This window comes from Saimiri boliviensis, chromosome 7, assembly GCF_048565385.1.
Source record: "Saimiri boliviensis isolate mSaiBol1 chromosome 7, mSaiBol1.pri, whole genome shotgun sequence".
In the NCBI taxonomy this organism is placed as follows: Eukaryota; Metazoa; Chordata; class Mammalia; order Primates; family Cebidae; genus Saimiri; species Saimiri boliviensis.
The window spans coordinates 23,829,888-23,843,318 of NC_133455.1; the positions used below are offsets into that span (position 1 = coordinate 23,829,888).

Here is a 13,431-nt window from a genome sequence, read left to right on the forward strand (position 1 = left end):
ATCTGCTGGAGTTCTAACACGACACATGGAAAAGAAAAATTCAGAAGGCAAATTCGAGCAAAATCACTAGCATGGATAATATTTCAAAATCATCAGAGACACATACAGTTAAGTTTCAGACTTACTTCTTTCAGATGTCTGTAGAGAAGATCATTGTTTTTTTCCAAGAATCCTGTAAAACATTGAATAAAATTTTTTTGAATCAATGGTTCTGTCTAGAATTCCATCCCAACTCGTTGCAAAGGAAAATTCTGAAAAATAATGTCTTCGGATTAGATTATAGTTTCTCAGCCTTGGCACTATGGACATTTGGGCCTGGGTCCTTTTTTTTTTTTTGAGATGGAGTCTTGCATTGTTGCCCAGTCTGGAGTGCAGTGGCACGATCTCAGCTCACTGCTGCAACCTCTGCCTCCTCGGTTCAATTGAGTCTCCTGCCTCAGTCTCCAGAGTAGCTGGGATTATAGACATCTGCCACCATGCCTGGCTAATTTTTTTGTATTTTTAGTAGAGATGAGGTTTCACCATGTTGACCAAGCTGGTCTTGAACTCCTGACCTCAAGTGATCCACCCACCTCGGCCTCCCAAAGTGCTGGGATTACAAGCATGAGCCACTGTGCCCAGCCAGGGGCTGGATCATTCTTTGCCGTGGGGGCTGTCCCGTGCCTTGTGGGATGTTGAGGAGTGTCCCAGGCCTCTATTTACACTAGATCCCAGTAACACTCTCCCGAGTTGTAGCAGCCAAATGTATCTCTAGATTATATGGTTTGGGTCTGTACCCTCACCCAAATCTCAAGACAAATTGCAATCCCCAGCGTTGGGAGAGGGGCCTGGTGGGAGGTGATTGGATCATGGGGACAGATTTCTCCCTCGCTGTTCTCATGATACTTCTCACCATATCTGGTTGTTTACAAGTGTGTAGCTCCTCCCCCTTCACTCTGTTCCTCCTTCTCCAGCCATGTAAGATGTGCTTGCGCTGGGCGCGGTGGCTCAAGCCTGTAATCCCAGCACTTTGGGAGGCCAAGGCGGGTGGATCACGAGGTCGAGAGATCGAGACCATCCTGGTCAACATGGTGAAACCCCATCTCTACTAAAAGTGCAAAAAATTAGCTGGGCATGGTGGCACGTGCCTGTAATCCCAGCTACTCAGGAGGCTGAGGCAGGAGAATTGCCTGAGCCCAGGAGGCGGAGGTTGCGGTGAGCCGAGATCGTGCCATTGCACTCCAGCCTGGGTAACAAGGGTGAAACTCCGTCTCAAAAAAAAAAAAAAAGATGTGCTTGCTTCCTCCTCACCTTCTGCCGCGACTGTAAGTTTCCTGAGGCCTCCCAAGCCATGCTTCCTGCACAGCCTACAGAACTTAGAGTCAATTAAACCTCTTTTCTCTATAAATTACCCAGTCTCAGGTAGTTCTTTATAGCGATGTGAGAATGGACAAATATACCAGACATTGCCACATATCCCGGGGTCAGGGGTAACATGTCCCTCAGTGAGAAGCAGGCCCTCAGAACTGAACTCATGGCACAAATGCTATACTCAACCCTGATGAGCTAGCATATAAATGTGCGTAGTCTTTACACTAAGTATTGTACATCTGCCCTAGTCCAATAGCAAAGAAACACACGTACACTAAATATACAGAAACAGAGGGGACACTGAACCTCAAGGACAGCCAGCTGGGACTCTGTAAATAGATGAGAAAATTCCCCACTATGGAGAAAAAACAAACCCACAAACTCAAGCACCACGGCTGGTGGGGCCCAACAGCATCTTCAGACAAAGACAGACATGTCATTTCCAGGTTGAAAACGTGGCTTATCTGTTTGCCTAAAACTTAATCAGTTATTAATTATACTAGAAACTGGAAACTAAATGGCATTATGAGGGCAAAAACAGATTTTTTTAAAAAAAGGATTGGGACAGCCAAGCATGCTGTCTCATGCCTGTAATCCTAGCACTTTGGGAGGCTGAGGCAGGAGGATCCCTTGAGCCTAGAGATTTGAGACCACCCTTGGCAACATAGTGAATTCAAGACCAGCCTGCCTCTACACAATTTTTTTTTTTTTAAACTTAGCTGCATGTGGTGGTACATGCCTATAGTCCCAGCTATTTGGGAAGCTGAGGTAGGAGGATCACTTGAGCCCAGGATCACTTGAGCCCAAGACTGCGGTGAGCCATGATTGTGCCGCTGCACTCCAGTCTAGGCAACAGAGCGAAACCCTCTTTCAAAAAAAAAAAAAAGATTAAATAAAAATAAAAAAGACATGCATCAAAAGCGTTTAGGGAAAAAATGGTGGCATAGAAGCAAGCTGGCTCATTCACCACACAGAAAACTAAAATCAAATAATATAGCATGAGATGACTACCAGCAATATCCCAGAACTCAAATATGCAGATGACGTAATTCCTGGTGCTACAAAGAAGTAGAAAAACTCAGAGCAGGTGGTAGAAAAATCAGATTTCCATATCCATGATGTCCCCCCACCCATCTGCCTGGCACCAAGCACATCAAAAACTCCTACCAACATAGAGTTTCTACGTGGAAAAAAGTGAGTTCAAGGTAGAGTGAGTGAGTGTGCGTGTGCATGTCCTCACATTCATAGGTGAATGCAGAAAACATTTCTATTTTCCTGGAAGTAGTTACAAGAAATCGTTGATTCTTGTGGTCCCCCCGAGGGAGATACAGAGTAAAAGTCATTTTAGTTCCCTTTCGTTCTTTTGTGTACTCTCAGCGGGTTTTAGCTCTACATGTATATTACCTTTCTTCTTTAAACAAAAATCAAGGGATTATCTGCATAAAGAGACTCATCCTATTAAAAACATTTTTTTACCTTTTTGGCATTTTGCATTCAAAGAAAAAACCCTGAATACCTGTAGTGTTATTACTTTTAAAAAGATTCTTAGAAATATACTCTTTTCATATTTATTCATTTTTTTTGACACAGAGTCTTACACTGTTACCCAGGCTGGAGTGCAATGGCCTGATCTCGGCTCACTGCAACCTCCGCCTCCCACGTTCAGGTAATTTTCCTGCTTCAGCCTCCCAAGTAGCTGGCATTACAGGCGCCCGCCACCATGCCTGGCTAATTTTTTGTATTTTTAGTAGAGACAGGGTTTCACTATGTTGGCCAGGCTGGTCTTGAACGCCTAACCTCCTAATCCACCCGCCTCAGCCTCCCAAAGTGCGGGGATTACAGGTGTGAGCCACCATGCTCAGCCCTTAGAAATATACTCTTATTTAAAAGTAAAAATAATGCTCGGTGTGGTAGCTCACTCAGGTAATCCCAGCACTTTGGGAGGCCGAGGTGGGTGACTCACTTGAGGTCAGGAGTTCCACACCAGCCTGGCCAACATGGTAAAACCCTGTTTCTACAAAAAATGCAAAAAAAAAAAAGTAGCCTGGTATGGTGGTGGGTGCCTGTATTCCCAGCTACTTGGGAGGCTGAGGCAGGAGAATTGCTTGAACCCAGGAGGCGGAGGCTGCAGTAAGCTGAGATTGCACCACTGCACTCCAGCCTGGGCGACACAGCGTGACTCCCTCTCAAAATAAAAATAAAATAAAATAAAATGAATGGTAGTAATGTTGTCACAACTCCGAATATATTAATGCTAAAAACAACTGAATTGCACATTTTTAAATGGGGTAAATGCATGATATGTGAATTGCATCTGAATAAAGTGGTTGTTTACAAAAATAATAAATACAATACAATTAGAAAGACTTTTTCAAATGGCTTGAATGTGAGGTTAGGGAACGTTTGGGATGGCTATGCACCATTTCCTCCATAGACTCGGAACTTATTGAAAGACACCAAGCTGGCCACATACATGGCTGTCACCTGTACCCCATGGCCACTCACCCTTGGTGCAGTAGGTGACCTCCCCTGCGTAGTGGAGGAGGCGGAACTCCATCCAGCCAATCCTCTTTCGGTCCTTTGGACCAGCCAGCTTACGGCTACAAGACAGAAAGAGACATGAGTTGAACTTTCCTTTCTTTTTTTCAGATGAGTCTTGCTCTGTCGCCCAGGCTGGAGTACAGTGGCATGATCTCGGTTCACTGCAACCTCCACCCCCTGGGTTTAAGCGATTATCCCGCCTCAGCCTGTGGAGTAGCTGGCATTACAGGCATGCACCACCATACCCGACTAATTTTTGTATTTTTAGTAGAGATGGGGTTTCACCATGTTGGCCAAGCTGATCTCAAACTCCTGAACTTGTGAACTGCTCTCCTCCGGCTCCCAAAGTGCTGGTAAGATTACAGGCCTGAACCATTGTACCCAGCCCATGAATGAACTTTTTACTTCACTGAGACAAAATGGCACCAATATATGAAGCAAAGAGTGAGAGAGAGATGTCTTCAACCAGTTGGGTCCACACTGAAAGCTACCACACAGGGAGGCTCCCAGGAAGTCTTGTTACTTATTTTCTGGCTACAGACCAGGATTTCTTTAAAATTAGATCCTTTGGCCAGGCATGGTAGCTCACATCTGTAATCCTAGCACTCTGGGAGGCTGAGGCAGGTGGATCATTTGAGGCCAGGAGTTTGAGATTAGTCTGGGCAACACAGCCGGACCCTGTCTTTTATAAAATACAAAAAACTGGCTGGGAGCGGTGGCATGTGCCTTGTAGTCCCAGCTACTCGGGAGGCTGAGGTAGGAGGACTGCTTGAGTACAGGAATTTCAGGCTGCAGTGAGCTATAATTAACCCACTAGACTACATACAGCCTGGGCAACAGAGTGAGACCCTGTCTCAAAAAAAAAAAAATCCTTTCTTCCCATAAACCCTGAGAAATAAAAGTATAGAAGAACCACAGAAATACATGTATTTGTATGACTAATTAACTCCTGTTTTTCCAGGTGAAGTAACTAAGAACAATTTTATATCTTACATTTTTATGATGTTGAGAGACTAAAATACTCATGAAACATCAGTTTTCAGGTTCTACAGATTCTTGATTTTTTTTTTTTTTGCAGGGGGATAGGGTTTTACTCTATCGCTTAGGCTGGAGTACAATGGTGTGATCTTGGCTCACTGCAACCTCCGCCTCCCGAGTTCAAGTGATTCTCCTGCTTCAGCCTCCCTAATAGCTGAGATTACAGGCATGAGCCACCACTCCTGGCTAATTTTTTTGTATTTTTAGTGGAGACAGGGTTTCACCATGTTGGCCAGGCTGGTCTCGAACTCCTGACCTCAGGTGATCCATCTGCCTTGGCCTCCCAAAGTGCTGGGATTATAGATGTGAGCCACTGTGCCTGGCCAGATTCTTAATTTTTTAAAATGACTTTTACTTGAATCTGTCATATAGATTGACAGCACATACATTCTAAGTGTACGGCTCAATGAATTTTTGAAAACAACATGCCTTTGTAACCAGCATCCAGATTAAGAAGCAGAGCTTTCATTACCAGTCCTTGAGAACCCCTACTTTGAGCCCTTTCCAGTTGCAACCGGACATGTAGCAGCATAAGTAAATTTTTACCTAGCTATATGCATCTCATAGGAATGGAATTATATAGTATTTACTCTTTTTTTTTTTTTGAGATGGAGTCTCGCTCTGTCACCCAGGCTGGAGTACATTGGCGCAATCTTGGCTCACTGCAACCTCCGCCTCCTGGGTTCAAGTGATTCTCCTGCCTCAGCCTCCCAAGTAGCTGGAACTACAGGAGTGCATCACCACACTTGGCTAATTTTTGTATTTTTAGTAGAGATGGGGTTTCACCATATTGGCTAGGCTGGTCTTGATCTCCTGACCTCAGGTGATCTGCCTGCCTCAGCCTCCTAAAGTGTGGCCACAGCATATCCTCTTTTGTGTCTGACTTCTATTACTCACATTTGTGTAATTTACTTACATCATTGCATGTAGTTATAGATTATTCACTGCACGGTGATACATTATTTCATTTGTGAATATACCCCAATCTAGTTTTCCATTCTTAATTCACTATGCAATTTCATTTACTATCCTTTCAGTATTCTACAACAGGTCTGATAAAGCCACCACCATTTACTAAGTCTTTACCATGGCCAGAAACTACACTAGACAATTCATAGCATCATTTACAAAGCTGGAAGGTAGGTATATTAATAACCCCATTGTGTAGCAGGTGAAACACAAATGCGGGAGCATTCAGTTGGTCTTGGGGCGGGTGCATTGACTCACTTCTGTAATCCCAGCACTTTGGGAGGCCAAGGTGGGTGGATCATTTGAGGTCTGGAGTTTGAGACCAGCCTGGCCAACATGGTGAAACCCCATCTTTACTAAAAATACAAAAAAAAAAAAAAAAATAGCCAGGTGTGGCTGTGTGTGCCTGTAGTCCCAGCTGCTTGGGAGGCTGAGGCAGGAGAGACACTTGAACCTGGGAGCCAGGGGTTGCAGTGAGTTGAGATTGTGCCACTGCACTCCAGCCTGGGGGACAGAGCAAGACTCTATCTCAAAAAAAAAAAGAAAAAGAAAAAAAAATAGCCAGGCATGGTGGCAGGCACCTGTAATCCTAGCTACTCAGGAGGCTGAGGCAGAAGAATTGCTTGAACCTGGGAGGCAGATGTAGTGAGCAGAGATCATGCTACTGCATTCCAGCCTGGGAGAGAGTGAGACTCCATGTTAAAAAAAAAAAAAAAAAAGAAACAAACAAACAAACAAAACGGGTCTTAATGACTCTAGCACATGTTTTAAATTCTCTCCTCCTTACCTCAAAGACTAAGTTAAATGTCTAGTTGATCTTCCGTGCTGTGGTACTCTATATCTGATCCGCCTGGTGGTTACACAGGCACATACAAATACAAAAATTCATCAGGTTGTGCATTTCGAATCTATACACATCACTGTATTTTATACCTGAATTTTTAAAAAGATTATTTCATGTACATACACATGTTCAAAATATAATGATCACTGAATAAAGGAAGATACAACATCTTTAAAAATATATATACTTATGTCTGGGCACAACGGCTCACACCTGTAATCCCAGCACTTTGGGAGGCCAAGACAGGTGGATCACTTGAAGCCAGGAGCTGCAGACCAGCCTGGGTGACAGGGTGAAACCCTGTCTCTACCCTGTTCTTGGGAGGCTGAGGTTGGAGGATCACTTGAGCCTGGGATGTTGAGGCTGCAGTGAGCTGTGATCACATCACTGCACTCCAGCCTATGTGACAGACTGAGACCGTGTCTCAAAAAAAAATATACTTGTAATTCTTTAAGTTTGATTTCTACCAATAAAGATCTGGCACATCTCTGAGTGGTATATCCTAAAGATATTTTCATGTATGAAGTAGTTGTTCTCTTGAAGAACACTATCCAAATACTAAAGAAAATGGATACACAATGATCTTCCCCCGTGCAAAATCTGGCCAAATAAAGTATGTACGTTTCAAAGTGTGCATGTTTGCCCACTTTCTCTTCCAATTTCTCCAGGAAACTCAAGTCTGTAGCAGGACCAGGACGAATGCATTCTTCATCCTTCAAAAGAAAAAGAGAAGTCTCAATCCACAGCACCACACTCCCTCAATGCCAAGTTGAAATGCTTTCACCGGCTGGACCAGAAAGTACTGGACTAAAAGACTGTCATTTCATGTAAGTGCAGGCGAACATTCTGGAGGAAGGAAGGGGCTTATCCAAGTGCTCAGCTTTTCAGATTCAATAAGAGGACCACGGAACCAGAGGGCCTGACTGTCCCATGAAAAGTCAGCTCCCCCACCATCTGACTCAAAGTCTTTCCAAAGATACTCCACAGTTGCTAGGATCGGCTCAATGTCAACCTCATTTTCTCTAAAGTAGTCATCACTGACCACAATCACAATGTGTACAGACTCTTGTAGAAGAAAAGCCTTCACGGAAAGAAAGGTATAAAACTAGTCAAGTTTCATATTTTGGAAGTTCGTCTTTCTATTTCCTATTTTTCATCCTCAAGAATGATACCATTTAGTTGACCATATTAAAAAATTATGGATGTGGCCGGGTGAACTGGTTCAAACCTATAATCGCAGCATTTTGGCAGGCCAAGATGGGAGGATGACTTGAGCCTAGGAGTTCGAGATCAGCCTGAGCCACATGGTGAAACCCTGTCTCTACAAAAATTTTAAAACTTAGCCAGGTGTGGTGGTATACCTCTGTAGTCTCAGCTACTCAGGAGGCTGAGATGGGAGGATTGCTTGAGCCCAGGAGTTAGAGACCACCCTGGCTCAACCCCCTTTTTTTTTTTTTTTGAGATAGTCTTGCTCTGTCACACAGGCTGGAGTGCAGTGGCATGATATTGACTCACTGCAACCTCCACCTCCTGGTTCAAGCAATTCTCCCACCTCAGCCTCCCGAGTAGCTAGGGCTATAGGCACATGCCACTATGCCTGACTAATTTTTGTATTTTTAGTAGAGACAGGGTTTCACCATGTTGGTCAGGCTGCTTTTGAACTCCTGACCTCAGGCATTCCACTTGCCTCAGCCTCCCAAAGTGTTGGGATTACAGGCGTGAGCCACTGCACCTGGCCTGGCTCAACCCTTTTTAAGTCTTGGATAAAGTTCTTCTAAGAATTGTAAATGTGGGTGAATAGGCTCTAATTCAATATTAATTTTTCTCACCAGAATGGATATGATTCCTTTGTGTCTCTCTTCTACCAAATCACAGATGATCTTGTTGTTGAAATACTGAATTGGCTCCCACTAAAATGACAAAGAGGAACAAATTCTCCAAGAAAGATTTAGATGAGCATAAAAGATTAGTTTTAAATTGGTTTTCTAAAACATCTTTTTTTCAAAATCTAGTTTTTACAGACAACCTTAAACAAATTATATTTTCTGAATATCAAAACAATTTCTCAGGAAATAAGCAGAGGAGGATGAAAAAAATTAATCTTCAGTACTAATCAGGAAAATCTCCAATGAAATAATATTTCAATTAAATGTCTTTAGTGGTTGGGCACAGTGAATCACACCTGTAATCCCAACACTTTGGGAGGTCGAGGCAGGAAGATCACTTGAGTTCAGGAGTTTGAGAACACCCTGAGCAACATAGAGAGACCCTGTCTCTACAAAAAAAAAAAAAAAAAAAAAAAAAAAAAAAAAAAAATCGAACAATTAGCCAGGGGTGGTGGTTTTGTGCCTGTGGTCCCAGCTACTCAGGAGGCTGAGGCAGGAGGATCACTTAAGCCCAGGAGGTGGAGGTTGCAACGAGCCCTGATTGTGCCACTGCACTCCAGCCTGGGCGACAGAGTGAGACCCTGTCTCAAAAAACTAAAATCAACTAAATTTTGGAAAATGTCTTTAGCCAGATTAAGAAATCAAATGAGAAAACATGAAAATGTTTACCTCTATGCCTTCCATTTCATATTCTGCCTGTTCTGCTTTTAGAGTCCTCTCAATTAACAGTTGCTGGAGTTTCTCGTTGCAGTAATTTATACAGAACTGTTCAAAACTAGAGATACAGAAGATATAAATAACTAAAGTTACATGAAAATAACAATTAAAAAATTATATTCTTGGCTGGGTGGGGTGGCTCAACGCCTGTAATCTCAGTACTTTGGGAGGCTGAGGTGGGTTGATCACGAGGTCAGGAGTTCAAGACCAGCCTGGCCAAGATGGTAAAACCCTGTCTCTATTACAAATATAAAAAAAAGAAGAACATAACCAGGCGTGGTGGCAGGCACCTGTAAACCCAGCTACTTGGGAGGCTGAGGCAGAGAATTGCTTGAATCTGAGAGGCGGAGGTTTCAGTGAGCCAAGATCATGCCATTGCACTCCAGCCTGAGCAACAGAGTGACACTCTGTCTCAAAAACAAAAAAACAAAAAAACAAAAAAACAAAAAAAAAAACTTACATTCTTTTAAAGGATGCTTTTTAATAAAGAAAAAACAAAGTTCTTATTAATAATAACAATTTACTAAATAGATCATAAGAGTCAAGTGAAAATACATTTGCATTTTTATGGTTATTCCACATCTAGGCTGGTCTGTGAATTAGAAACTGTAAATCTAGACAGTTTCTGGGGACAGGAAAATCAATCTAGTAACATTACCAAATAACTTAAATCTCAACTGAAACCTTAAAAAAGGGCAAAAGACAGGTAGGTAGGTAATGCTAAACATACCCATTCTTGTCGAAGACTTCAAACCCATATATGTCCAGTAATCCAATCACAGTTTTCCTGGTGAAATCCTGGTCAAAACATACCCCATTCATAGTTAGGTCTTTTCCTCTGTGCTACTCAAAACTTTGTAGCTGCCTCCAAACTGGGACTTGGTGCTAAAGCTCATGTCTCCTCTGTCTCCAGCAATACACAAGAGCCTTTGGGTGGAAATCACTTCCCAGCCTGCTGCTCCTGCCTGCTCAGATCCCACTGCGGCTTCCATAGCCATCATCTGTGTAGTGAGATCTTCCCCTCCACACTGCTCTTTTTTTTTTTTTTTTTTGAGATGGAGTCTCGCTCTGTCGCTCAGGCCAGAGTGCAGTGGTGTGATCTCGGCTTACCACAACCTCTGCCTCCCGGGTTCCAGCTATTCTCTTGCCTCAGCCTCCTCAGTAGCTGGGACTACAGGCGCACACCACCTCACCCGGCTAATTTTTTGTATTTTTAGTAGAGACAGGGTCTCACCATATTGGCCAGGCTGGTCTGAACTCCTGACCTGACCTGCTTTGGCCTCCCAAAGTGCTGGGATTACAGGTGTGAGCAACCAAGCCCAGCCAACCTTCCCCTTCTGATTCACTTCTTTGCTTCAGCTGTCCTCAGCCTCCCAAACCCACATACAATGAAAAAAAAAAGGACCTATAGATAGACAAGAAGACGCCTATCTAAGTAAGAGAACCAACAGGCCAGGGTGCGTATTTAAAGATAATGTATTTATTTCAGGTAGGGTGCGATGGCTCATGCCTGTAATCCCGGCACTTTGGGAGGCCAACGCAGGCAGATCAGTTGTGCCCAGGAGTTTGAGACCAGCTTGGCCAACATGGCCAAACCCTGTCTCTACTAAAAAATTACAAAAATTAGCAGGACATAGCGGTGTGCGCCTGTAATCCCAGCTACTAGAGAGGCTGAGGCACAAGGGCACAAGAATCACTTGAACCCAGGAGGTGGAGGTTGCAGTGAGCCAAGATTGCACTACTGCACTCCGGCCTGGATGACAGAGCCAGACTCCATCCCAAAAAAAGAGAAACAAACAAACAAAAAAACAAAAAACAAAAACAAAAAAGATAATTTAACAAAATTATCTGTTATTAAACAAAAGAAATTTATTTTGTTTTAAAGGGACACAATTAAATCCTCTGTTTGAGTGTCCTAAGTTGCTGCCCCCAAAATCATCTTTTGTGCACTGCTTCCCTCCGAATTTTGTTACATCCATGTATCCCCTCCCCATCCACCTATCATTTCCTTAATTTTTAACTTGGATTAAATCCCATTTTTTATTTAAATAATTCCACTTGAAAAGGAAATGTGACCGAAGTGTGAGTTTGAAGGGCTAGTTTTATTTTTTTCTTAAACATGTTAAAATATGCTACTGTTGAAATTTTTTAAATGTCAGGTGAATATATTACCGTTGACATTTAAACATTTGTGGCAGTTCATGCCTGTAATCCCAGCACTTGGGAGGCAGCAACGGGAAGATGGCTTGAGCCTGGCGTTCGAAACCAGCCAGACAACACGGCAAGACCTCACCTCTGCAAAAAAAACTTCTAAAATTTAGCCGGGCATGGTGGCATGCAACAGTAGTTCCTGCTATTCAGGAGGCTGAGGCAGGAGGACTGCTTGAGCCCAAGAGTTGGGGGTTGCAGTGAGTTAAGATTGCACCACTGCACTCCAGCCTGAGTGACAGACGAGATCTTGTCTCTAAAAAATAAAAAGTTTTTGTGCACACCCGAAGCCATCTGGCATACCACAAGGGCAATGCATAGCATACTTTGGGACACACTGTGCAAGTTATTGGGCATGCATTCCTACTGTATTCTACACACCGAAAATGTGAATAGGGAAAGACACCAGCCCCACCCATGAGGTGCCACAGTCCATGCTCCCTCCCAAATTCTTTAAAGGAACTATGATGATCATAAAACATCACCACATTAGTGAGAGCAAGGTGTCCAAAATGTGTTGACCAACCTTGTTAACTAAGGAGGAATTGATTTTGTTGACCAGCCAAGTAAATGTTCGTCCGTAAACAGCCTTCGCCATTGCATCTCTAGCGTAGACAGAGAGTTCTAGTGTCAATGGGCAGATCACCTGAAAAGAATGACAAGGTGCATCATTACAGATGGAAAAAAGCCCCCAGAGTATTCAAACTAATCTTTAAAAAAATAAAGAGAGAGGGTCTCGCTCTGCTGCCCAGCCTGGAATACAGTGGCACAGTCATAGCTCACTGTAGCGTCTAACTCCTGGACTCAAGTGATCCTCCCACCTCAGTCTTCCAAGTAGCTTGGGACTACAGGTGCCCACCACCATGCCCTGATAATTTTAAAATTTTTTGTTGAAATGTGGTCTAGCCATGTTGCCCAGGCTGGTCTCAAACTCCTGGACTCAAGCAATCTTCCCACTGCAGCCTCCCAAAGTGATTGTAGGTATAAGCCACCACACCCAGCCTTGAACTAGTGTTGACTGACGTCTGTCAAAGGATACATGCCGGGAAGACACTACTCTTGCCTTTGGTTTACACCATGGCTCTTTCCTGAGTGCCCACTCTGTGCCAGGCACTGTGCTGCGCTGCCAAGATACAGCTGTAACCCAGGCACATGGTCCTGACCTTCAGGGACTCACAGTTCATTTGAGGGCAGGGAGGGATGGGGAGACATTCAAAGAATCACACAGTCATGTTGAAAGGGCTGCAAGGAGATACATATGGTGCTTTGAGGTAGAGGTGAAAGGATCAGAGAAGGCTCCTTGAGGAAGTGACTCCCAGGAGATAAAGAATGAAGGGGAGTTAACTAGATGAAGCACTGGGAACAGTGTTCCAGCAGAAGGGGCAGCATGTGCAAAGACTCCTGTGGAGGAAACAATGTGCAGAGACTCCCGTACAGGGAGTATGAGGTATAGATTGCTAGCACTGGTGTGGTGATGGTGATGGGGGAGGCTGAGGCAGGAGACCTCGCAGGAGCTGGATCACGCGGGGCCTGGTGAGCTAGGATCAAACGTTTGGCCTCCCCTGAGGCCACCATCCTGCTGTTGTCAGAGGGAGGCAGCAGCAGCAAGGAGGGCCGGCACATTTCCACCTAGAGCCTCTTTTACCTCCTCAGTTTTGGCTTCAATTTTTCTGTGGGTGAGAGCTTCCAGAAGGACTGATGGGTGGACCCCCAGGAGCTGAATGAAAGAAATCCAAAGTGCTATTCAGTGACCCCGTTTTACTTGCTTTTTAATATTTTTTTAGAGACAAGGTATGGCTCTGTTGCCCAGGCGGGGATGTGGTGGCACAATCATAGCTCACTGTAACTTTTTTTTTGAGACAGGATCTCACTTCTGTC

At 43.9% G+C, this 13,431-nt stretch overlaps 1 protein-coding gene across 1 annotated transcript in view; it reads right to left on the reverse strand.

The window, feature by feature from the left end:
• The window catches only part of MYO1H (myosin IH), a 111,825-nt gene that overhangs the window by 29,215 nt on the left and 69,179 nt on the right, over positions 1-13,431 (reverse strand). The window contains exons 9-16 of the mRNA XM_003932273.3: positions 13,199-13,270; positions 12,080-12,199; positions 10,076-10,143; positions 9,298-9,403; positions 8,572-8,652; positions 7,364-7,455; positions 3,856-3,950; positions 126-172 (exon numbers count right to left, since the gene is read on the reverse strand). Of these exons, the coding sequence (XP_003932322.2) occupies positions 126-172; positions 3,856-3,950; positions 7,364-7,455; positions 8,572-8,652; positions 9,298-9,403; positions 10,076-10,143; positions 12,080-12,199; positions 13,199-13,270 (681 nt within the window). The remainder of the gene's footprint in view (positions 1-125; positions 173-3,855; positions 3,951-7,363; positions 7,456-8,571; positions 8,653-9,297; positions 9,404-10,075; positions 10,144-12,079; positions 12,200-13,198; positions 13,271-13,431) is intronic.